Consider the following 27,101-nt stretch of genomic DNA (forward strand, 5'->3'; position numbering starts at 1 on the left):
GAACAAGTTGAAATGAAACAAGGACTGGTCTCTGGGAGCAGCATGTACTGAAATAATGGGCTAAGTCTCGAGTTAAGAAAACTCAGCTCTCTTTCCTGGATGGAACAGACCAAGCCTACAGAAGGCAGCAACTGAATCAAAACTGAATAAAGGGTTATTAGGAAAAGAAGGAAAAGTTCAGGCAACACTTAAGCTGGTGTTGGGAGGATGGAAGAGTGTGGGAAAGCAGTGCAGAAAATTGATGAGAAGGAAGAGAATTGAAGAAAAGAAAATATAGAAAAGTATATAAGGAATTAAACAAGACAGATTTATGACTCATTGTTCATGGGAGGGAGAAGGAAAGAGAAAGAAAGGAAAAGAACGATTTCCCCATTTTCAGTTCAATGAACTAAGTATATGCTGACAATTAAGACTGGAAATAGCAAGTGAAAGTGAGTTTAAGTCACAGAACATGAAACTAGATGTGCTGTTGGTATGTATACAAAAGATGACAGGTGATGAGGATGAGATGTGGAGGAACTTGACAGGAAGTAGGGATGGAACTGACTGGTCCTCAGCCTCCCAACACAGGTTGTTTTGGTATCCAAGTGGACATGGCATCCCTCATGGCTACTGGACTCAGAGGGGTTGGGAGGGATGATGTGCCCCTTTTAATTGCCTGACTGAATTTCCATGCTTCTGACCCTAAAAGAAAATGGATGGAAGGAGAAGTGAGATTTTGCAATAGGAAGTTTTGTCTCCAGGTTGGTTAAGTAGAGAACAGTATAAATAGAGAACAAAGGTTCATCTCAGCATTTGCACATCCTTTCTATTCCCTTAGGTTACTTTTTTCCTCCTTGAATCACTATCATGACAGTTTTTCATAAAACTGGTTTTCCTTTGCCAACATGGCTTCTTTGAAGTCAATAGAAGATATATCAGGTATCCATCCCACTCTGATGCCCAGAAGCCAAGGAACAGTAATTGACAGTGATGGAGAGGGAGAGCGGAAGGTCAATGGATTCCCAAGGGGATGGTCTAGATGGGGAGATGTCATCAATAGAGGTACAAAGTTTTTTCCTTCATTCCAAATTTTTCATATTTTTCTGCAATAGGGATCAAGAAAGAGTTCTCGCTACTCTTAAGAGTCCCATGTGCTTTTTCTCATCAAGCCTTTTCTTCCAGAGTCCTCAACAGTTGCCCACCAACCCCCCTCCTTCACACATACCTCCATACTCACTGGGTATTTTTGCCTGAGCACAGCACTGAGCTCAATGCTGAAGGGAGCATATCAAAATGTCCTTAGTGTAAAGGGAGGCAATGACAGCTAAGAGGAAGTGGGGAAATAAGAGCCCTGGAAATCAAGCAGGAAGGTGCTAGCCCTCTTATACCATTTAGTAACTTCATAGACTGGGACAAGATACCTAGTGGATTACTTCAATTTTCTCATTTATCCAATGGAGATACTAATATGAATTTCAGAGGGATTTTATGATGATTTAATGCCATGTACTTTTGAAATTATAAAACCCCTACAATGGAATATGGAAGGTGGGGGAATAAAAGTCCAAATAGAATTATTTGGATATTCATAGCAGATGGCACACTCCCCACCACATGTTACAGCTGATACTTTCCTTATGCTTTTACTATTTATAACATATATACAAAGACCTAAATTCACAGCTCCATGTAAATAGTCTCAGAATTTCTTCTCAGGTAAAGTAGGCCAACAGTCTGCTCAGTAGTATTTTGTAAGCTAAAATTTTAAGTCACAAATTTTAAGTCTTTTTTCTTAGTAAAGGGCTTAAATCAGGCAAGATTCAAATAAATAACTTCATTTATTGAATCATGGGATAGATAGACCAAAAACTTCCCATAGAGATAGGAAACTCTTATATCCTTAGCCTCAAAAACTTTTGATTGTAACCATATAAATGTTATTGCAAAAACTGAACTTCTTCATGTATTGCTATCCTAAAACCCCTTATATCACTATAAAGTCCCTTCCAACTCTAAAAATCTGAATACATGAATAATTTTTGAATGTAGCAAGTTCTCACAATTGTGAAAAAAGCCAATCTCATTAAAAGATTGCAAAAGAATACTGATTCCAATCCAAGAAAGGCATTTTATCTACATTGTTTACAGCACTCCTTATTCATACTCGTGAATCATGGGTGTAAAAATATAGATCAAAAAAAAAAAAAAAAAAAAAAAAACCAAACCCAAAACCTGTCAGAAAATGTGAATGTCTTTAAAAACACCTTTATGTGAAAAATCATTAATATAAGATGGTGAGGCATGAAGTAAAAAAGAACTGCACAGATAAGGATAAATAGACATTATTCTTAAAGCAACTTATGTAGGATTTGCATTTATTTAAAATTCAATGATTGCTAACATGTATTGGCTATTCGCTTTGTAGTAGATGTAATAATAGCCACTATATCTATATTAATGGGCTAAATCTTCACAACAACCTTCTGGTTTTGACAAGCAAACAAGCTATTTTCCACAGTGGCCACATTATTTTTTTTTTTTTTTACTTCCTTTTAAGGTATTCAGTTTGAACTTTGTAAATAATGCAACATAGTACTTTGATATTACAGTATTAACATAGTGATTGGTTAAAGATCTCCAAATCTTTGTAGTAACATATTTTAAGTTGAAAAATTATCTTGGAAGATTCATATGAAATTGTCAAACTCATAGAAGCAGAGAGTAGAATGCTTGTTGCCACAGGTTGGGAGGAGGGGTAAGATTTACGGAGGTATTACTCAAAGTTCCAGTTATACGCAATGAATAAGTCCTAGAGATCTATCATACAATATAGTGCCTATAGTTAACAATACAATGTATTATATACTTAAAAATTTGCTAAGAGGGTAGATTTTATGTAAAGTGTTCTTATCATACACACATACAAAACAGTCTAATAGTAAATACCAAGGGCAGGAGAAAATTTTTGGAAGTGACGTGTATGTTTATGGCATAGATTAAGGTAATTGTTTCAAGGCTGTATGCTTACTCCAAACTCATCAAGCTCTATGAACTAAATGTATATAGCTTTTTATATGTCAATCATACTCAATAAAATCATGGCTTTGCACTACAGGAAGCAAATAACCACAGTAATTTCAGGCATCTAGATGTTCCAAATATGAAAAATTTTTGCAAAAATCAGGAAGTTACAAATACACAATCTTAATTTTTTTGAGGGGTAGAGATGCTTCTAGTTACCTGACAATTCATTTTATCTCCTGTCTTGATTGTTGATATCTCCTGGTCCTTCCAAGAGAACACTTGTTAGAGGAGAAATAAAATGATTCTTTCAAGGCTCTGAGGGCCTCATTACAATCCAAGTCTGTTGTACATGACTACTATGGGGGTTTTGACAAAAATTCAAGATCTCAGCAGGGAAGTATAGGTAGGGAGAATGTTGCCTATTTCTTTCTCTTTCTGGCATTCCTGCCCTTTCATTGCTTCTATGAAATCCCAACATCCTTCCCATAAACTGTTTCCTATAATCTCAACCAGAGTAGGCTTCTGTTGTTGTCACCAGAGAAGTCACCATTCTCCTGGCCAACTCCAAAAATGTTCTTTCAGGCCTCAGCATAGATGCTGGAATTTTTATTCTGCCTTGTACACGAAGCAGAAATTCATCTGCCTTTACTTCCATTCCTTTCTTCCCCTACTTCAAATGATAATGAAAGGAGTGAACCCATTTTACTTACATATAATTATTCATTCTCATAACCCTGTGTTTCCTTATTTTCTATAGTTTCATTTTATATGGAATTTTGTGATTATATTCACAGTAGTTATTTATGCCTCAAACCCTGTACTTCATTGATTTTGGTTTTTCTACTCTTTAATTCTTCATTTTGAATCCCTCAGTCAGCAGGGCATCCACAAGCAGTTACTAGGTCTTTGTCTTTGCACAACATACTCTGGCTGAGAATGGAATTCTTAATTACATTTCCTCCTTTTAAAATATTTACAAATTTTCCATTATCTTTAGGAACTCAGAATTGCAAAGAAGTCTGAAGAAAATAACTTAATTTCAGTCTCTTTTAAAGGAAAGCTCTTTTCTTCCTCCCCAGTTGGATATTTGTAGGATATCATAAATATTTTTGAATTTTTTTGATAAAATATGTCTACTTTGGATATTTAGAATTTAGATTTTTCTTTGACTATAATGAACCATTTTTCCAAACTGATTGCTTTTTTTTTTTTTTTTTTAGCATATTAGAGTTATTATTTCTCCTGTCTCCGTTAGGGTATAACCAAAAATGTAAAACCAGAGGGGATATTATTTATTACCGGGGGGGGGGGAGCTTTAGAGTCTCAGGAAAGTCTTTTCTTGAAAGAAACAGCACTTCAGATGCATCATTTCTCTGTTTCTACTATGGTTTTTCACCTAAGTTGGCAAAGATAGCAAAGTTCCATGTGTTTCACAGACCAATGGCATAGGAGCTTCCAGCTTTAAATTGTTAATGTCAGGGTCAAGTAAGTATTACCAGATCTTACTTCCTAAATTCTATTCTACATTCAGGGCAAAGGAAGATACTTTAGAAAGATTAACCTTAAATTCATGAGGGCTGTCAACAGTCTTGAATCACCCCAACTATGCAAACTCAAGTTGGCCCCAAATTTGTTAATTCCATGAGTTCAAACCCAGGTTTTGAATTTTAGGTTTCATACTAAAATTATGGACTCAACCATAAAAGGATGATAGATTTTATTAACAAAATAAAAAGAACAAATGAGCGTTATTATTGAAAAATATGTCAACTTCTTAGATTACACTAGAGAAATAACTGGAAAAAATTATTGCTTATCCAAAGAAAATAAAAATTCTGTTTTAGAAACTGTCTCTAAGGAAAATGACTGCCCCAAGTACCACAGGAAAGCAGAAGAGAAATTAAAATAAAGAAAAGGAAGAAACAAGTTAGGATAGAGAGAAAATAGTTTCTTAGAGTAAGGTTGAATCTTCAGGAACATATTAAAGAGAAATTAAACTGAAAAGGAGATCGTAGTGGCCTTCAGATATAAAAGAGAAAGGAAAATGCAGTAAGTTCTGATATTAAAGAGGATCTCAGATATAGAGAAAATGTTTAGTTATTATTAGATCAGAAACAATGAGTCCAAAAGTTTCAAAATTATCCTAAAATCTGTTATGGACTGAACTGTGTCCTCCTAAAATTTATATGTTGAAGTCCTAACCTCCAATGTGACTATATTAAGAGAAAAGGTCTTTAAAGAGATAATTAAGGTTAAATGAGGTTATAAGGTAGGGTCACTGATTCAACAGGACTAGTGTCCTCATAAGAAGAGGAAGAGATATCAGGGTTGCGGGCACAGAGAAAAGGCCATTTGAGGACAAAATAAGAGGAGATACCTGAGAACTCATGAGCTCTCACTCTCCCTATCTATATGTGCACAAAGAATAGACTGTGTGAACACAAAGCAAGATGGAGCTACCTACAAGCCAAGAGAAAAGGCCTCAGAATGAAATCTACCTTGCTGAATCCTGATCTTGGACTTCACAGCCTCCAAAACTTTAAAAAATAAATTTCTTTTGTAAAAGTCACCCAATCTGTGATATTTTGTTATAGTAGTTCAGACTAATACAAAATCTGAGAGGGGGGGAAAAAGTAGACTAAAATAACACTTTTGAGAGAGCTAGGGTCCAGGAAAATATTAAAAAGTAGATTCCTATAAAAAATGAATCTTGCAACACTGGAAAAAAAAAGTAAATTCTTAAAATTGCTAATAGAAAATCTATAGTAAAATCAACTGACTTTTCTTGCATCCCCTTCAATACCCCTCTAATCCACACATTTCTAAGAATCTGATTGTGTCAGTCCCTTATCTAAACTCCACATGCACACACACAAAAGCCCAAACTAATTAGCTTGAAAGATAAGCCTTTCCAATACTGAACTGTTTCTTGATAGATCCCAACCCTGCACCCTGGTTTCCAGTTGTACCAAACTACGTGCAGACCTCTGAGCATTATTAACTTCAGCGCGTAGTCCTTCTGCCTAATAGGCCCTCTTATCCTAGTCCGCATGGATCTTGGAAGACTCAATTTAAGTACCAATATATGAAGCTCTTCTTTACTCATCCAGATAGAATTATCCATGCATTTGTACCACCTATGACATTTTATTTTTCTTAAATATTTCTCACATTACATTTTAAACCAATGGTTACCAAAAGAGGTAATATAGCCCTCTAGGAGGCATTTTAAAATACAAAGGGCACTTTATTTTAAAAAATTATTTATTTAAATTTTACTCAGTTAATACAGCACAATATTGGTTTCTGGAGTATAATTCAGTGATTCATCACTTATATACAACACCTAGTGCTCATCATAAAAAGTGCCCTCTTGAATACCCTTTAGCCATCTATTCCCCCCCCCCCATCCACCCCCAGTTTTTTCTTTTTTGTTTCCGTCTCTTATGGTTTTTTTCCCCCCCCCCCCCACTTTCCCATATGGTCATCTGTTTTCTTTCTGAAATTACACATATGAGTGAGATCACATGATATTTGTCTTTCTCTGACTGACTTATTTCACTTAGCATAATACATTCTAGGCTCCATCCATGTCATGGCAAATGGCAAGTTTTCATTTCTTTTTGATGGATGAGTAATATTCCACAACATGCATATGTATACACACACACACACACACACACAACACATTTTTATCCATTCATCAGTTGGACACTTGGGTTCTTTCCATATCTTGGCTACTGTTGATAATGCTACTGTAAACATAGAGGGGCATGTACCCCTTCAAATCTGTATTTTTGTACCCTACAGGTAAATGCCTAGTAGTGCAAATGCTGGGTTGTAGGGTAGTTCTATTTTTAACTTTCTGAGGAACCTCCATACTAAAGTGGCAGCACCAGTTTTCATTTCCACCAACAGTACAAAAGGTTTCTATAAGGGCCATTTTTGTTATCATAAGATTGGGGGTTGGAGGACCACTATAAATATAAAGTGGGAAGTGTCAGGGATGCTAAACATCTTGCAATATGCAGACAGCCCTTTATAAAACAAAAAAGGCATCATGTCCAACTTTTGAATATTCCTTTAGATTTCCATATAGGTGAAAAATTTATAACTATCTGAGCTGAGATTCAAACTCTGGTTTATATATCACCAAAAATATGACTGCACAAGAATATAACTACTACATAAATTGAGGAAAGAATCTACTTGGGTTTTGTTCAGAACTTTACGAAGTTGTTCCCATTTCAGAAAGTCAGGTCACTGACAGTACCACTGTGAGGGGTATTTGAATCACCAACACAACACAACTAGATCAGTCTCTATTTGTAGCTATAGAATCATGGTGATTCTAAGTAAATTTACAAATTTCCTTCTTTGGATCTTATTTCAAATGTCAAACATAACTTTAAAATGTAGGCAAATATTCAGTTAAATATTTGAAATTAGGTACAGCTATTTGAACAAATAAACAGTCACCAATGTGCTTACTTTGCCAACTCATTTTCCTAATCAAGCTAACAAACCCATCAAGATTGAGTATTTTACAAAGGAACATGCTCATCAAATTGTAAAAGATACATATATATTTTATACATATACATATTGAAAAATACTGAAAACTGCAATACCATCACTGGAATGTTTGATAATGTTCTACACAAAAGAAGACAAGTCTCATTGTTTTCTTCAGACCAACATAAATGATCACAAAATATGGTATGCTACACAACATTCAAGAAAAATTAATCTTAACAGCTGTATAAAAGATGATAAAAATACATCATATTAAATGATTTCCTCTATTCCAGTGCATTGTTGCCTTAAGAAGTTTACAAAAGTTGAAACCAACTGAATAATAAATCTTTATTACAAGTAGATGAAAGCATCCTGTCTCAGAGAGGCTTTACCACTTGCATATGTCAAGTTTGAAAGGACAGAAGAAGTTGTAAAGTGTTATTTTCAAGATTACTGACATGAATAAAGAAGAACTGTCAATTTTGAAACCTTCAAAATTATTTAAAAGAAAAAAATACTTTTCCAACATCATTGCTTATATAACAGATAACAGAGCATGAGTAATGATAGTTTAGAACCAATTTTAAAAAGATGCACACATATATGCACAAAAACCTCATAAATAAAAAGATCAGGACTGTGGTGACCCAAGGCAGGGAACAAGAGAAGGGGGAACTGGAGGAAGGAAGGTGGTCAAAAGGTACAAACTTCCAGTTATAAGATAAATACACATTAGGGATCTGAAAGAAAACACAGGCAGTAATCTCTTATACATGGGCCTTAGCAACATATTTATGGATATGTCTCCTCAGACAAAACAAACAAAAGCAAAAATAAACCATTGGGACTATACCAAGATAAGCTGCTTTTCCACAGTTAAGGAAACCATCAACAAAATGAAACAACAACCTACTGAATGTGAGAAAATATCTGCAAATGATAGATCCAATAAGGGGTTAGCATCCAAAATATATAAAGAACTTATACAATTCAACACCAAAAAACAAATAAAGAAAAACAAAACAAAACAAAACAAAACCCAACAATCAGATTTAAAAATGGGCAGGTGACCTGAATAGACAGTTTTCTAAAGAAGATACACAGATGGCCAACAAACACATGAAATGATGCTCAATATTACTAATCATCAGGGAAATGCAAATCAAAATCACAATGAGATATCACCTTATACCTGTCAGAATGCTATCACAAGGACAAGAAATAACAAGTGATGGCATGGATGTGGAGAAAAGGGAACCCTCGTGCACTATTGGTGGGAATAAAAATTGGTATAGCCACTGTGAAAAATAGTATGGAGGTTCCTTTAAAAATTAAAAATAGAAATACCATATGATCCATTAATTCCACTACCAGATATTTACTCAAAGAAAACAAAACTACTAATTTAAAAAGATACATGCACCCCTTTGTTTATTATGGCATTATTTACAATAGCCAAGATATGGAAGCAACTCAAGTACCCATCAATAGAGGAGTGGATAAAGAAGAGGCAGTGTATATATCTATATATTTTTATATAGAGAGATATATATCTATATCTATATACATGCAAACACAATGAATGTTACTAAGCCATTAAAAAATGAAATTTTGCCATTTGTGGAACATGGGTAGGCCTAGAGGATATTATGCTAAGTGAAATAAGTCAGACAGAGAAAGACAAATTTCATATGATTTCATTTATAGATAGAATCTAAAAAACAAAACAAACAAACTTAAATACAGAGAAGAAACTGGTGGTTGCCAGAGGGAGGTTGATTGGGGGATGGGCAAAATCGGTGAAAGGGATTAAGAAATATAAACTTCCAGTTGTAAAATAAATTACAGAGATGAAAATTACAGTGTAGGAAATATAGTCAATAAACAATACTATAATAACATTGTACAGTGACAGATGGTGACTACACTTATGGTGAGCACTGAGTAATGCACAGAATTGTTGAATTACTATGTTGTACCTCTGACATACAGCATACAATGTACATACAGCTAACACTGCTGTATGTATATAGGAAAGTCATTAAGAGAATAAATCATAAAAGTTCTTATCACAAGGAGAAATTTTTTTTCCTTTGTTTTCTTCTTTCTTTCCCTTTTACTGTATTTTTATAAGAAGATGAATGTTAGCTGAACCTCTTGTGGTAATCATTTCATAATATATGCAAAATAAGCCATTATGCTGTATACTTTAAACTTTATATAGTGATGTATATCAATTATTTCTCAATAAAACTGGAAAAAATATAAAGCACAGACACTCCTAAGTTTCCTTTTGCTTTTAAAACTTTATAATGCTGTTGGTTTTAAAATTGTGTGCATTTAGTTCATTAGAAAACAGTATGACCTTCCATCTCCACACATTTAACCCTTAACAAAAGGTACAATTATATTAAACCTGTATCTGTAGAAAAGATGAGTTCAGGAAATAAGTTTAACAACAAAAAGCAGTGTGCTTTCTTTGGGAGTAAATAAAATGATATATGAAAAGGTACTCTGTTACTCTTACTTTCCTCAACACGGTTCTGAACTTTGCCTACCTGTCAGGAATACAACTGAAAATGATTTTAATATCTGAGGTATTTCCTAATCTTCAGTCATTCTCATACACTCCCACAATGTATACCTTCTTGGGCTACCACCTGGAGTTTTTTTTTTTAATTCAACTCATGTTTAACTCAGCATTTATGTTAAATGGCAAGTCTTAAGATCATGAATTTGATGTACTAAATTTAAATTACTCATCAAAATAAAACTATTACTATTAAAGAAAAATTTTAAAAAATGTAGGTTAAAAAAACACAACGGATTGAAATGACAAATAAATGACATATTATTTCAGGTAAATACAATTTTATAAGTTTATTCATTTTTCTAGTAAATTCACATTAAAATAAATTCTAATTTTGAATGCCATATCAGCATAATTAAAAAGTAAAACTATATATATTGAAATATAGTTCTCTACAAAAATAAACACAATTTTTCTTGTAAATGTTCCTTACTTCTGCTCAGGTAACTATAGTAAAATTCTTAATTTAGTAGGGCAATTTATATGTCAGATTTTAAAATTATATATAATTGTATAATAAATATATAATATGCATCACAAATGCATATAGAAATAATTTGTTTCATACATATATTTCTACTTTGTAATGTGTTCTGATCTGATTTACTGTGTGTCATTAGTATTCCCTATAAATATCAGAGTTTGCAAATAATAACTGAGGTGCATCACATATACGTAATACTTAAATTGAAGAACTGATTTTTCACAAAATGTATGTTCTAAATAGAAGAATAAAAGTATGCCTTTATGTATACCTTATACTAAGTGATAACTATATTTGCAAATGTGAATATTAAAGGAAATCAGAAAGAAAGAAGTACCAAACGTTTATAAAAGTCATTTTGTTATTCATCAGCAATACTTACTGAGAATTATTGAGATAACTCCACGGATCAATGAATGTTCAAAAGTAATACCTTCAATGACAGATTACCCACAATCTATCAAACGTCTCGAAGAATCTGAATGTCTTATCCAAATAAGATGGTTCTCCAATAAATTAAAAAAAAAAAAAAAGATTTGGGAGCGACTGGGTGGTTCAGTCATTGGGTGTCTGCCTTCAGCTCAGGTCATGATCCCAGGTTCCTGAGATGAAGCCCCACATCGGTTCCCTGATCAGCAGGAAGCCTGCTTCTCCCACTCCCCAACTTGTGTTTCCTCTTCTCAATGTCTCTCTCTCTCTCTCTCTCTCTCTCTCTGTCAAATAAATAAATAAAATCTTGAAATAAATAAATAAAAATTTAAAAAGATTTGGCTCACATTATGGGGTTCTGTGGAATGTTTGATAAAATCAATGAAAAAAATAAATGTCAAATTTGAAATAACGCAAAAGAGTGAGGTATATCTTCCAAGCCATATTTGAAAAGGTCCTTCTCTTTATTTAATTTATAATTATTTTAATTTATATTTTATATTTTAATATGTATATTTTTAAATACGCAGAAAAGCTGAAAGACCAGGACAATAAACACCTATATCCCCACTACCTAGATTCAACAGTTATAAGAATTTTCCCATAATCAGTTCCTATGTGCATGTATGTATATTTTGCTAAAACATTTCAAAGGAAAATACAGATATCATGCTACTTTATGCCTAAATTCTCAAGCATAAATCTACATATAAGGATATTCTCTTACATGGCCATAACAGTATTATCACATCCACAACAATTTGAAATAATTATCTAATGTCATTTTCAAATGTCTCCAATTGTCACCAAAATACCTTTTATAATTGTTTTTTGTTGTTTTCAGTAGGGATCTAATCAAGGTTCACACTTTGTATTCGTTTGTTATACAACTCTTTCATTTCTTTAATCTAGAAAATTTCTTGAATCTACCTTTAAAAAAAAATAAAGTGGCCACTAGGCCACTTGTGTTTCACAATTCCACATTCTGGATGCTTGTAATTGTCTCCTTATAGTGTAGTTTAACTTATTGCTCCCTCTCTCCTGTAAACAGGAAATTCATTCTATGGGCTTAATTAGATTCATGTTAAAAATTTTTGGCAGAAAACATCATGTAATGCTTATCCTTCATATTCACTCACAGGAAGTAGAAAAGAGCAATTCTTATCCTATTAAACTAATGCTATCACGTGGATCAAAGGGAATAGTCAGATCTCTCCATTGGAAAGGGACATTTAGAGCATCAATGACCTCCTTCTTAAACTTTAAGAAAAGGGGACCAATCTCATTAAAATTGAAGGGAATTTTCAGGGCTTTTTCAACAAATGAAATACTTAAAAATAACCTTGCTCACCGGGGACTTTTACAGTTTTCAGCCTTGCACTATTATCTATCTAACATGAAGACAGATTAAAAATACTTGACTCAGAAATATATTGCTCTCATTTGGATGCAATAATAATTAGACTCAAAGACAGTTAACTTTTACAATAGAAGATTCTGAACTTTTTAAAACAGTTTTAATAGTTTTAAACAGATGTGAAATATGTCAGCAAGCATTTTCAAAAGAAATTAATTGATCTTCAAAAGGACTTTAGGACAAACCATGATTTAACCAATCTATTTAAAAAGGTTTAGGATCTAGCTAAGACTTTCACACCCACCTATTTGAAAATTACCCAAATTATGGCAGCATTTCCTGCTATCTTTATAGCTGAGAGTGGTTTTAGTCAGTGTGTTCATTGTCATGTAAACCAAATGCAAAGATGTGACAGGACATTTTAAACTAACTTTAATAGACTTAATACAAAATATTAAAACAGACATCTCATTGAATTTCAATGAAAGAGTTTTCAAATATTTCATACTTTCATGTTAAAAATTTTAAGTACTCTTATAAGACCTACATGTTATAAACTTATGTTTTGAAACTGTGTGTTAAGTTTTTGGTTACTTGTTTTGTTTTGTTTCTGTTTAACTCTGATATTGAGGCCCCAGAGAGAGGCGTTATCTCTCCATAGCCTCTTGTATGACTACTTCTTTTACCAGTCTATTTTTATTCATTGTTGTTTATTAAAAAATAGTCTTTGACATATTTTTAATTTCTAGAAGCTGGATATATAACTTAATAAATTATGGAATTTTTGATAGAGTAAAAGTTTTCTGAGATACTCTTACTACTACTTCATGTCATAATATAGAAAATAATTTCACCCTTCATTTAAAAATAATGCCCGGGGCGCCTGGGTGGCTCAGTGGGTTAAAGCCTCTGCCTTTGGCTCGGGTCATGATCTCAGGGTCCTGGGATCGAGCCCCACATCGGGCTCTCTGTTTGGCGGGGAGCCTGCTTCCTCCTCTTTCTCTGCCTGCCTCTCTGCCTACTTGTGATCTCTGTCAAATAAATAAATAAAATATTAAAAAATAAAAAATAAAAATAATGCCCAACTCATTCTTCGTCACCTTCTTCGTCAGCCTACAACTTCTCTTCACATGTCTTCCCTACTTCAGTTAAATGTTTCTCCCTCTTTCCTATCACATACAAACTAATTTGGTTTATTTTAGCTTATCCTAAACTATTCCTATTCTGGGGGCCACCATGTCTCTGCTCTTTTTTTTTTCTGTAACCCTTGTAAGGAAAGACTTCTAATCTTCTTATTCATTTTAGTAGATAAAAGCATCCAACTACACAGGACGCCTGGGTGGCTCAGTTGGTTAAGCAGCTGCCTTCGGCTCAGGTCATGATCCCAGCGTCCTGGGATCGAGTCCCACATCGGACTCCTTGCTCATCGGGGAGCCTGCTTCTCCCTCTGCCTCTGCCTGCCATTCTGTCTGCCTGTGCTCGCTCTCTCTCCCTCTCTCTCTGACAAATAAATAAAATCTTAAAAAAAAAAAAAAAAGCATCTAACTACATCATTATATTTTCCAGGCTAATTGTCCCTGAAAATTAAAATGTTAGATACATTATTTGATTACATATTATTTTCTTTTTGTGTCTCTTTTATATTGCATTTAGGATAATGTTGATTCTTTTAAAATTGTGGTTAAATATATATGACATAAATTTTCCATCTTAACTACTTTAAATGTACATTTTAATAGTGTTAAATATGTTCACATTGCTGTCCAACCAATCTCCAGAACAATTTGGTCTTGCAAAACTGAAACTCTATACCCACTAAACATCTCCCCATTCCTCTCTGTCCCAGCCCCTGAGGACAATGTTGATTTTTAAATTATGTATGTAAGTAAATTATATTAAATGTTAATTAAACTAAATTAAAATTTCATTTTGAGGTAGAGAAGGAATTTTACAAACTATTTTTTAAAAGAAAGAAAGGCCGACCAACCTTGGGTCTAATAGGGTGTGATGGTGAATTTTATGTATCAAGTTGACTAGGCTAATGGATAACCCAGATAGGTGGTAAAACATTATTTCTAAGTGTGTCCGTGAGGGTGTTTCTGGAAAAGATTAGCATTTGAATCGGTAAACTGGGTAAAGAATATTGCCCTCACCAAAGTGGGTGGGCACCATCCAGTCCACTGAGGGCTAAATAGAAAAGAAAAAAAAAAAAATAGGCTGAGGAAAGGTGAATTTGCTCTCTGTTGAGCTGGGACATCCATATTTTCCTGCTCTAGGACACTGAGGCTCCTCGTTCTCAAGTCTTAGAACCTAGAGGGAATTACACCACCAGCACGCCTGGTTCTGCAGCTGGCAGTTGGGAATCATGGGACTTCTCATGTGTGAGCCATTTCTATAACAAATCTCGAGAACTCTGACTAATACACACAGTCAAGGACCACTACTCTAAGCTACTTGAACAAAGAGTTTCTTATTTATCTTGGTATTTCCAAGGCTTATAGCACTGTGTAAATAACACAAGTTCAACAAAAGTTGTTAAAAACAAAACCACACACCCCAAATGGCATCACTTAGGTTAAGATAGACATCACAAGGTCCTAAGTCAGTAAGCCAAAACTTAGTATGTAATTGGTTCCAACCCACCAGAAATACATGGGGATTTCCTGGTCAGCAATAGGAAATTTACTGACAGACCCCTTAGTAGGGGTCTGTCAGTAAAATTGCCTAAAACAATGAGGTTAGGGGAAGGCTCAATAGCTCAGGGGTTAGAGCACTGGTCTTGTAAAACAATGAGGGGTTTTTTTGCTAATAATTTCTTTTTTCCCGCTCCCTACCATTAAAAACCTTCCCTTTTCTGTAGCCCCTTAAAGCTTCCCTCTACTTGCTAGATAGGAGGCTGCCCAATTCATGACTCCATTAATAAAGCCAATTAAGACTTTAAAATTAGGTGCGCCTGGGTGGCTCAGTGGGTTAAAGCCTCTGCCTTCGGCTCAGGTCATGATCCCAGGATCCTGGGATTGAGCCCCGCATCAGGCTGTCTGCTCAGCAGGGAGCCTGCTTCCTCCTCTCTCTCTCTCTCTCTCTCTCCCTGCTTGCCTCTCTGCTACTTGTGATCTCTGTCAAATAAATAAATAAAATCTTTAAAAAAAGATTTTAAAATTACTCAGTTGAGTTTTTATTTAAAATTTTATTGGAAAAAATTAATTACTAATATGCTAAGTGAAAGAAAACAGTCACAAAATACCACACTTTGTATGATGCCATGTAATGAAATGTCTAGAATATGAAAATCAATAGAAAAAAATAGATTAGTGGTTTCTTAGGCCTGGGAGAGGGAAGTGAAGAAAAAGACCTGCCAGTGAGAACTATAAATCACTGATGAAAGAAACAAAAAATGGAAAGATAGCCCCTGCTCGTGAATTGCAAGAATACTGATAAAATGTCCATACTACTCGAACAATCCATAGATTTAATGCACTCCCTATCAAATTACCAACAGCATTTATCATAGAACAAGAAAAAATAATCCTAAAGTTTGTATGGAACCAAAATGACCCTGAATAGCCAAAGCAACTTTGAAAAAGAACTAAACTAATATACCTCAATTCCAAGATATACTATAAAGTTGTAGTAATTTCAAGATATACTACAAAGCTGTAGTAATCAAAACAGTATGATACTGGCACAGAAACAGACATATGGATCAACAGAACAGAAAGTTCAGAAATAAACCCACCCATATATGGTCAATTAATCTGCAACAAAGAGGCAAGAATATGCAATGAGAAAAAGACAGTCTTTTCAACAAATGGTGTTGGGAAAACTGGAAAATGCAAAACATGCAAAAGAATGAAACTGGACCACCTTCTTATACCATATACAAAAACTCAAAATGGATGAAAACCCTAAATATAAGATCTGAAACCATAAAAATCCTAGAAGAGAGTACAGGTAGTAATTTCTCTGACATTGGCCATAGAAACATTTTTCTAGATATGTTTCCTGAGGCAAGGGAAACAAAAGCAAAATAAACTATTGGGACTACATCAAGATGAAAAGCTTGTTCAAAATAAAGGAAACAGTCAACAAAACTAAAACACAACCTGCTGAATTGGAGAAGATATTTGCAAATGACATATCTGGAAAAGATTAGTATCCAAAATATATAAAGAACTTATACAACTGGACACCAAAAAACAAATAATCCAATTAAAAAATGGGCAGAAGACATGAACAGACATTTCTCCAAAGAAGACACACAGATGGCCGATAGACACACGAAAAGATGCTCAACATCATTCAGCATGAGGGGAAAACAAATCAAAACCACAATGAGATATCACCTCATACCAGTCAGAAAGCTAAAATAAAAAACATAAGGAATAACTGTTAACAAGGATGTGGAGAAAAAAAAAAAAAAAAGAACCCTCTTACACTGTTGGTGGGAATGCAAACTGGGATAGCCACTGTGGAAAACAGAATGGAGGGTCCTCAAAAAATTAAAAACAGAAATACCATATAATCCAGTAATTCCCCTACTGGGTATTTACCTAAGAAATATGAAAACACTAATTTGAAAAGATATATGCATCTTATGTTTATTGCAGCACTATTTACAATAGCTAAATTATGAAAGCAACCCAAATGTCCATCAACAGATGAACAGATAAAGAAGAGGTAGCATATATCTATACAATGGAATATTACTTAGCCATAAAAAGAATGGAATCTCACCATTTGCAACAACAAGGATGGATCTAAAGGGTATAATGCTAAGTGAAATAAGAAAGAGAAAGACAAATATCATATGATTCACTCATATGTGGAATTTAATAAACAGAAAATGAATAAAATAAAAAAGAAACAAAACAAAAACAGACCTTTAAATATAAAGAACAACCTGATGGAAACTGGAGGGAAGGTGGGGGGATGGGTGAAATAAGTTAAGGGGATTAAGAGTACACTTATTATCATGAGCACTGAGTAATGTATAGAATTGTTGAATCAGTATACTGTACTGCTGAAAGTAATACAACACTGTATATTATACTGGAATTAAAATTTAAAAAATAAAAATAAATAAAGATTCCCAAATTTAGACACTTACCAGCCATTCATCACCTAAAAACATACTAGTTCTACCTACCTGTCTGTCTCTGCTACCTGTCCTTTTTCTCTCACGAAGAGGTTGTGACATTTGCTTAGCTTGAAGACTGACCCCATAAAAAGTTTCAAAAGAAGGCAAGATTGGTTTTCAGTGCTCTACTTTTCACAAAAAGTCCCCTAAAATTTTGAAGGCAAATGCTTTGATCCACGGGATAAAGGGATTTCCCTTACTTCACAGGAACACTCAATAAATACTATTTAGACTGAAACCAGGTCTGTGGGTGGTATGGAGTCAGTATTTTGGCTTGTGTGTCACAAGACCAATTCTATTTATGTGTTTGATGAATTCCAGAAAACTCTCCTCTTCAATTCACTCTCCAGAGAGACATTTCTGTCAGTGGGTTGATTCCACCCTGCTCTGTCTTTCAGAGTAAAAATTACATGTTTTGCACATTTTCTAAGTCACCATTTGTTTGTTCTCAGCTCCCTAATATATTTCTGTAATTGACCTTTGATCACCTTCATCTATACAAGATTATTCTCTAGTGCTCAGACCTCCTGGGTGGCTTTAGAATATTGCATTTCAAACTTTTCTCCTTGGTCACACTACTTCCTTAGGGAGTCCATTATTTTTAGTCAGAAGGTCCCTATCCCCAGTTTAATTTGTTAAACTGTGTCTCCAATCTAGCTTCATATTCTCAGCTTTTCTCTTGGAATCACTGTATTAATTGCCTACTGCTTTTGTGTCTTCTGAAAAGATAGTATCTTCCTCCTCAGAGATGAAGGTTCTTTTCCTAAACACCTCTAATATGTAACTAATGAAGAAATGAGTCCTTTCATGGTATGGTTTCTAGGCTCAGTAGGCAGGGACTCTCTGATGGCAATGAGGGGCCTAAAATAGTTTTATTACCTTTTAATTACTTTCAAATTCAGTATTATCTCAAACTATTACCTCCCTCTTTTAGTGCAATTCATACAAAGCTGTCTGCACAGATTTGATAATAATGATGATGGTAACATAAACTGAAGGCACTAGGGATTACTCATGGTAATGGTACATAAACTGGGTTGATGAAGGGATGACTTAGAGCCCTTCTGAATGAAAAATGGCAGGGATGAATGAGAAAATATCAGTAGACCATGAAAAAAATATATATGGACAATCTAAGTGGCACAAGTTACGACTTCCAAAATTACAACTACTTTCCTTCCTATTGTCTCACAGTTCTCAGTGAGCCCCCAAAGATGAGAATAACATGTGGTAAGTGCCCGTACATAGGTGCCAGGACACCAGTGTGGCTCCAAACTGGTTCTGTAACCTGAAACCCACTCCCCACTATCATCATCCCTTTACATATAAGAGAAGTTAAGAGTGTGACAAGAATGAGAAAGATTGAAGAGGACTTTTTTGAAGGGAGTTGCAGGGAACTATGTGTTTCCCTCATTGCATCTTTCAAGATGAATGTGCTGAGCTTAAAAAGAACATTTCAGAGAAATTGCACATATACCTTAGAGTTCAGGGGGTGACAGGGATTGTTAACAGACCCTTCCTTAAAAATGGATGAAGCTATCTTCATAACACAGTGAAAAGCTAGGAGCAACAGAAACCAGCCACTCTTCCAACCATGATGGGGCAAGGTAGCTGGCCTTGAGTTATTCTGAAAGGATGAGGTATATGGATCCCAGGAGAAAGATGCATGGAAATGGTATCACCAAAATCAGGAAAACGGAATTCATTGAAGTATCCACCAGGAATAAAGCCAGCAATAGGGCATCTGCTGCATGAAAGGTTATAACTGTTGACTACAAAAACACCTGCCACATAAGCTTTTGTTCTTCAAAAGTTCCCCTTATCCCCATACCTGACTTAGAGGGGTCAGAAACAGCAATTGTAAATAGGGGAGAAAGTGGAAGGTGGGAGATAAAGAAACCAAGCCCACCACCACCCAGTCAGTTTCAAACTTGGTCAACCTTGAGTTATGGTGGAGGAGAGAAACTTTAAAGTAAGAGGGAAAAAAAATGAAGTTTTGATATATTTCCCTGGGGTTGCTTAAATCTGAAAATGAGACTGTTTATTAGTAAACAGAAAAATAATGGGATATTCCCAAAAGATTGTCTGGGGGTGAGAAAGAGCAGATGCAACAGGTTTAAAGAGAACATATAAATACTTCCAAACCCTACCATTTCAGCTCATTTAACAAACTGCTTATCCTGATGTTATCCTTAATTGAGCACTTATTAACTGCCAGAATCTTATGTCCTATAATAGAGTAAATCTATGAGACAGGCCAGTTCTCACTGTCTCCTGGTAATTTAGGAATAATATTCTTTTGGAGCTTATTAAAAAGAAATTCTAAAGGGATTTCATAAAGAAAAAGAAAGAAAATGAAAAGATGAGCTCCAATGATTAGAAGCCAGCACAATCGCATTTTCAAATGCTTGGATAATAGGTAATCCTTTCCCTAAGATAATTCCAAACCCAATCCTCCTAAGTGGACCCTTAAATAGAAGATTTCTTCTCTGAGAGGCAAAGTACTTATTGGACAAAGTACTAATGAACTGAGGTAGATTTATACACAAATGATGATGGTTAAGCTCCTTTCTTCCTGTCCAAGGCTGGGAGGGTGGCAGCAATGTATTGACATGGGCATATATTTTTGCAAAAGAAAGTAAGCGACTTAATCTTGAGACCCCTGTCTCTTTCTACTTGAACCTCCCTCCTGTCACATTTCTTCTTGTGCTTGGTGGTGTTGAAGAGGATCTAGACATGTGGAGACCTGACTGGGGGAGGATGAGTTGAGATACAATTAGTTTGGGTTTAGTGGGATATATTTATGTGGTTCATAGTCAAAGGATTGCTAACCCTCTCTCTCTCCCCCACTCTCCCATGTAGTCCAGGTTTTCAGGAATGTTCCTCCTGCCTATACTGTACTGACTCGCTGGGCATCAAGACAAGAAAAGTATACAATCGGAGGTCAAATCACAATATGAATGTGACAAATGTGTCCTGTGGCTCTTAACATGAGACACTGGAGAAGAAAAAGGGTTTGAAAGGTATGGAGCCACAAACCAATTCGTGGAAAATTATTCTAATCATCAAATGTGTAAGATCATAAGCACAGATTTGGTTTTCATCAATAGCTACTCAAAAAGAAGTTCTATCCTATTATATGGCATATGTAATTATAAACATAACATGTATTTCCCCCCTTTCTTTTATGGGAATTGTGCAAGACAGAATTTATCAGAATACTATGTTTTTAGGCATAAACCTAGCGGTACTACCAACAATAACTACGTCAACAGGCAAAATGCATGTTTTATGTACCATATGATTGTGACTCTTTCCTTGCTTCCCTATTACATATCATGTGTCCTTTCAAATCATCTCAAATTCCCTTGATGAAGCTATCATGCTAAGACTTATGCCAAAATAGAGCTTAAGGCCACCAGACTAAGGTGTCTCAGAGTGAACATTACTTCATACATTGTGCTACCAGAGTTAGCCTCTTTAATCAGTCATTAGAATGTTGTTTTGTCTAAAAACTATCTACAAGAATGGACTTTTGATAAAGTAATCTACCCACACCTCTAAGATCTCTCATCTCTGGAAAAAGTAATGTTGCTACCCACACCTCTAAGATCTCTCATCTCTGGAAAAAGTAATGTTGCTATAAATTGATGGGATGTAATTCCTTATTTCAGTTAATCTTTAAAAAAAAATCCTAATTAGAAAAACAATTTAGTTGTATAATTTAAACTAAATCATGAGGCCTCCAGGAGTTTTTTATGTCCTCCCTATCCCCACACATAGCTCGAGAAGGATGAAAAGATAACCTGTTTCTCAATGAAACCCAGACTTTTACTGTCATAGCAAATGGGTCCAGATGCCAGCTCTATGTTCATATAGATCAAGTCTTGCCTCTCATTGTTCTTCCAGCCACACTATTTCCATGAGAACAAACTTATCTGACTTACTTAGAAATAGTTTTAAAAATATTTCCCTACTTGGGGTGCCTGGGTGGCTCAGTTGGTTAAGCAGCTGCCTTCGGCTCAGATCATGATCCCAGGGTCCTAGATGGAGCCCTGCATTGGGCTCCCTGCTCAGGGGAGACCCTGCTTCTCTCCCTGCCTCTCACTCTGCTTGCTTGTGCTCTCTCTCTCTCCATCAAATAAATAAATAAAATATTTATTTTTTAAAGTTCCCCTGCTTATGTTCAAATGAGAACTCAGTTTGGTAGTGTGAGCATCTAATAACATCACAAGTGTTATGAATACATATCACATGGGGATAGAGGAACTCCCTTGTTGTAAATGAACCAGCAGAGGTCATCTTATAGATATTTCACTGCTGTTCTGTATTTTATTTATATTTAGGTAAGGCATTTTGTGACAATTAAGTTAGATTCAAGGATGACTGGGGTATGGAAGATCAAATACATAGGCATTTAACCTCTGACTAAAGTCAAAACATCACACACTAATGTCCAAGAATATTTCTTCCCCTAGAAGTCCTCTACTCTTACACTGATAACATTATTATCAAAGTATTACATACCCAGCAACTCTTTGAAATCCTCTTTCAAAGGAGGCTATCTCCTGGCTTTCCTAAACAAAATGCAAACAATGTATGTGGAAGTCTAAGCAGAGTCTACTTTTTGTTATAATCATGCATTATCTGTGGACTGATAGATGCAAGAAATACAAATACAAATACAATGAAATACAAATACAAATACAAAAATGAACTCTGTGTTCATTTCATTATCTTAATATGCCTTTTACCTTTCTGGAAGCAAAGAATAAATAATTTTTTAAAAAATCATTCAATGAAAAAACTAATATAAACTATAACATGCAATATAGATTATCATAAACAAATTTCTCATCTCATGATGATTCATATCATCAACAAAGTTCTCATTGGGAAGAAAGAAGATACTAGGTGGAATGGGGGAAGGCAAGAAAGACTACTGGGGGTAGGATCTTAACTGGAGTTATCAGTAATCAGCATGAATTTATGATTACATATAGATACATACATAAATATACACATATTTGGATTTTTTCCCCTTTACCTCTTTCTGCTAAAAGTGTCTACTAAAAATGAGCACATCTAGCACCCAGATCTTGGTGTCTAGATATCATTCTCCATGAAAAAGAACCAGAAATCCTAGGAGAAAGGAGAAATGGACTGCAGCTGGAAAGGTACAAGACAGGTCTGGAATACCTTTTTGTGTCAGAAAGTAAGGAAATGCTCAAAAGGATATAGGATGCAACTTGAAGGACTACTTCCAGCCAAATCTAGAAAGTCCAGCCAAATCAGAACAATTTGAGCAGCAAAATCAATAAGGTAAGTAAGAGATTGCAATTGATTAAATAAAACATTAATCTATGAGTCTATACTGACAGTATATAAACAATAAATACATAAAGTAAAAGGGAAGGCTCTTCTTTACAGTAAAATACCAACTCATAAATACAGAGAAATGGTAGAATTGAAAATTATTGTTTTGTAATGATCGTAACATTCATTCAATCAATATCACAAGCATGATATATGGTACAGTTAAGTACTTTATTTTCCTCTGAAATAATAAAATAAAATCCAAGACCTAAAGACTTATTTCCATGCAAGAATTCTTAGATAAAAATGAGGGTCATAATTGCTTTTAAGACCATTCTACTATGCTGTAATCACAATGGTAAAGTTCTCTTCTGGTGAAAATTGGTACTCTGTGAACATCAAGTTTCATAGTTTGAAAGAACACCTAGGGTGACTGAAAAAAGGAAATTAGAATGATTCCTTTCATAAGCTCCCAACACACAGCATATATTACTCCTCAGGGAAGCATAGAACTGTTGTCTAAAAGCAAGAGAGGAAGAAAAAAACAAGCGAGAGAAGGCAAACTAGTCTACAGAGTTTGAAAGAGAGGAAAACAGATGGGGAACTCTGGTTCCAGTTGTATAATAATTTTATTTGAATTACAAATTACATAAAAATTAACCATACATCATTTTCTTTTTTTATTTCAAGTCTTTATTTGAATTCTAGTTGGCTAACAAATAGGGTAATACTGGTTTCAGGTGTAAAATTTAGTGATTCATCACTTACATATAATACCCACTGCTTGTCACAAGTGCCCTCCTCAATACCCATCACCATACATCATTTTCTTAAGCAAAGGAAGAAGGCTAAGTCAGAGTTAAATTACAGTAACACTGAAAAATGGAATATTAGGAGGAGTCAATTGGAATATTAGGAGTCAATTGGTTCCTGCTGGCCTATATCATTACCCTGTATGCTTACCATGGGTGGGTTTCATGATATGTAAATTATCTCTCAATAAATTAAAAAGAAAACCCTGCTGTCATTTATTAAATACCGTAACAGGAATTTGCACTAGGATTTAAATAGCACTGCCCTCAGTGACATGCTGGTAAATTTTTTAAAAAAGAGTTAACTGATAGAAAAATGTTTAGCACATGATTTACAAATAATGACAAAAATCACAAGTCACTTTATTGTAAATTCCATACACCCACACGTCAGTGACTTGTTACTTGTAAAACCCACTGTCAGTTTTTATAATTATTTCACCAACAGCAGTAACAGCAGTGTCATGAATTCAAACTATAAATAAATGCTTGATTTTTATCCAAATCAGCAAAGAAGTTGCTCACATCACTGACAGAGTGTAGTTCAGACATGAATGTTGGCTGATATTTTTGTTTACATTTATGAGTAAGACAAAAGTGAAACAATGAAGATGTATGCTAGGACTTCACTTGTTCTTCACTGATGTAAGCAACTACTTTGCTGAAATCACGGTAGTTTTCAAATACTGAAAGAATATTTATTTCCTCAATTTTGGGAAGCTATTCACAATGTGACAGCCACAGATCAAATGTTTTAAGTTGAATCTTTGTTAACATTTTTATAATCCCTTTAAGTCTGAAGACAATCGGACATTTAGTAAATCGAGCTCCGTTTTGTTTCATTTGGCAATTTCCATTGTGTAAATACTCTTACCATGGCTAGTTTCAAGCAACCACTGTGACATCAATGTATGCAGAGCTGAGAGGTGCAGTATCACATCACTCCATAGTATTTCCACATACAGATACAATAGACATAATTATTCTTATAAGCGTTACTACAGTAAAACACTGTAACACAATTAGAAAGTGTAAGTTTTGAGGATTTTAACTTTTGTTTTGAACATAATTTGTTGGTGTAATTCATTTTTAGAAATGAAGGTGTTTAGACTCCAGCTCATTAAACTCCTGATATTTTAACAACTGGCTTTCATCCACCGGGTCTAGCACACCACTGACCGCCCCTCTGGCCACTGAGAAAGCCAAAGCCCACACAGGCTCTCACTAACTAGGCCTGGTCACAACAGGACGGTGCCAGCCAGGTCTGTCGAATTCCAAACTTTCTCCCATCCACTGTGCCTCTCTTTGAAATGTAGCTGGTGATCTACTCACACATGAACACCCAAACACCTTAATGTGAGTGGATTTATCATTGGTTGGAGAGCATTGCTTTCCTTAGCAACAGGTGGAATGCAAACCCCGACTACGCAAGGAGGAAGGAATACATGGAAAGAGCACAATTACTCGACGGTTTCGTACAAGACCTTGCAGGATCGGTTCCCCCGCGAGATTTGGCTAATTTAAGATTTAACAACTAGCAACTGTGCCACAATTGGTAAAAATGATAGATCGTCTATTGAGGGCTTTTTTTTTTCTTGTTTGTTATTCATTGCTGCTTTTCGCACATTTTCACTGAATTTAATGAAAACGGTATTAAAGGCTTACCTCAGCGGTTATAGCAAAGGATAAACATTAAAAATCAAATAAGTAAGTTTCCTGGAGAGAAAAACAAATTTATCAAGAACAAACCGCTTAGCTCTCAACACAAATAGAACTTGGGCCCCAGTCTGGCCCACTCCTTCACCACTGTATCATTTTCAAATAGGCCGCCTCTGCTGTCCCTGACTGCTAACAATTGGTCCCAGGGTGTGACATCACCACATCCCAGCTTCACATCTCCCACTTCAGGCAGTTGGGGACAAAATATTAGGACAACCAGCGTCCGAACGCCACAAGTCATAAATCGCTCAGGAACGACCTTAATTTATACTGTGGAGTTCCAGTTCATAAGTGTTTTGAAACTTTTTGAACAGCAGGTTTCAGCAAAAAAAGCGCCGTCTTACCCAGCGCCCCGGACACTTCAACTTCACACACAGCCTCCACAGCAGCGGCGGCGCCAGCGAAGCGTGGCGCCTCCCGCCAGCGCCAGAGCCGCACTTGCGCAGCAGTTCCTTCGCTGGCGGCTCAGCCCCGCCCCTCAGAAACGCCAAGTTCCCTGAAAGGCACCCGGCGTGGAAACGCTCACGCGCAGGCGCAGTCGGGCTGCCTTAGCGGAGCCGGAGGTTTTTTTTTCCTCTCGCGGGTCCTGGGTCTTTGGTTTGCGAAGTGCCGTTGGGCCCTACAGGTGCTGAAGGGCTGGGGTCGTGGACCCCCATAAGGTGTCAGCAGCACGGAGGTGCAGGGTGATGTCGAGGGTGCGGGGCCGGGCGCTGCCAGCGGCGCGCTCCGCCCCGGGGCTCCGGACCCTGCTCTGGGCCAGGCCCTGGCTCCGGCCCCGGTCCCGGCCCAGGCCTCGCAGTTTACTCTGCTGGTGATGCACCCCTGCGGAGGGCAGGACGACTCTGCGGCCGAGGGCGTACTGAGGCAAGCTCCGGCCCTGGGGGACGGCGCCGGTGCAGGCAAGTCCATTAGGTACCTGTGCGAAGTGGCGGGGACTGGCGAGGAGGAGGCAGGGGAGGACGAAGCCGACCTGCTGGACACTTCCGACGCCCCAGGAGGAGGCGAAAGCACTGCTAGTTTGGAGGATCTGGAGGATGAGGAGACCCACTCTGGCGGCGAGGGTGGCAGCGGGGGAGCCCGGAGACGGAGCAGCGGCGGGGGCAGCATGAGCAAGACCTGCACCTTCGAGGGCTGCAGCGAGACCACGAGCCAGGTGGCCAAGCAACGGAAGCCTTGGATGTGCAAGAAACACCGCAACAAGATGTATAAGGACAAATACAAAAAGAAGAAAAGTGACCAGGCCCTTAACTGCAGTGGGTCCGCGCAGCCTGGCAGCACGGGAAACGTCAGACTGGAGGTATCAGACCTTAGATGCGGTCTTGGGCAGAGGGAGGTGGTTAGAAAAAACTCCACTCTTAGGCGAAGTGCATTTCCAGCACTACCCACCGGCTTCCAGATGGGCCAGGTTGCTGGGGCTGGACTTGTGGTTGAGAGTTAGTGAGTGCTTGTCCTAAATTAAAGTTTATACGCACATGTGCAAAGCCTTAACAGTTCTGTTGCATCCTTGTGATAGATGAATGAATGTCAATGGAAATGATGTGATACATCAGCAGATCTGTCATTTCAAAGATCTGGGATATGGGCTGGAAGGACAGATAATAGGTGATTGGTCTGGTTCATCGCTAAAGAAGCAGGCCAAGAGACTTAGGAACCTAGATGAAATTGTACTTTGGAGAAGGTGATCTCTTCCTGGTTTTATTACCCTCTCTATTCACAGCTTACTGTTATCAGTA

The 27,101-nt window shown here is 36.3% G+C and overlaps 1 protein-coding gene across 1 annotated transcript in view; it reads left to right on the plus strand.

Moving 5' to 3' along the window:
* The first annotated feature begins 887 nt into the window (after positions 1–887).
* LOC111158537 (regulatory factor X associated protein) overlaps positions 888–27,101 on the plus strand; it is a 33,622-nt gene continuing 7,408 nt past the window's right edge. Inside the window, exons 1-3 of the mRNA XM_022520629.1 lie at positions 888–1,044; positions 25,686–25,931; positions 26,028–26,665. Of these exons, the coding sequence (XP_022376337.1) occupies positions 888–1,044; positions 25,686–25,931; positions 26,028–26,665 (1,041 nt within the window). The remainder of the gene's footprint in view (positions 1,045–25,685; positions 25,932–26,027; positions 26,666–27,101) is intronic.

The sequence above is a fragment of the Enhydra lutris genome, unplaced genomic scaffold (genome assembly GCF_002288905.1).
Source record: "Enhydra lutris kenyoni isolate GAN:26980312 unplaced genomic scaffold, ASM228890v2 scaffoldscaffold60, whole genome shotgun sequence".
Taxonomy (NCBI): Eukaryota; Metazoa; Chordata; class Mammalia; order Carnivora; family Mustelidae; genus Enhydra; species Enhydra lutris.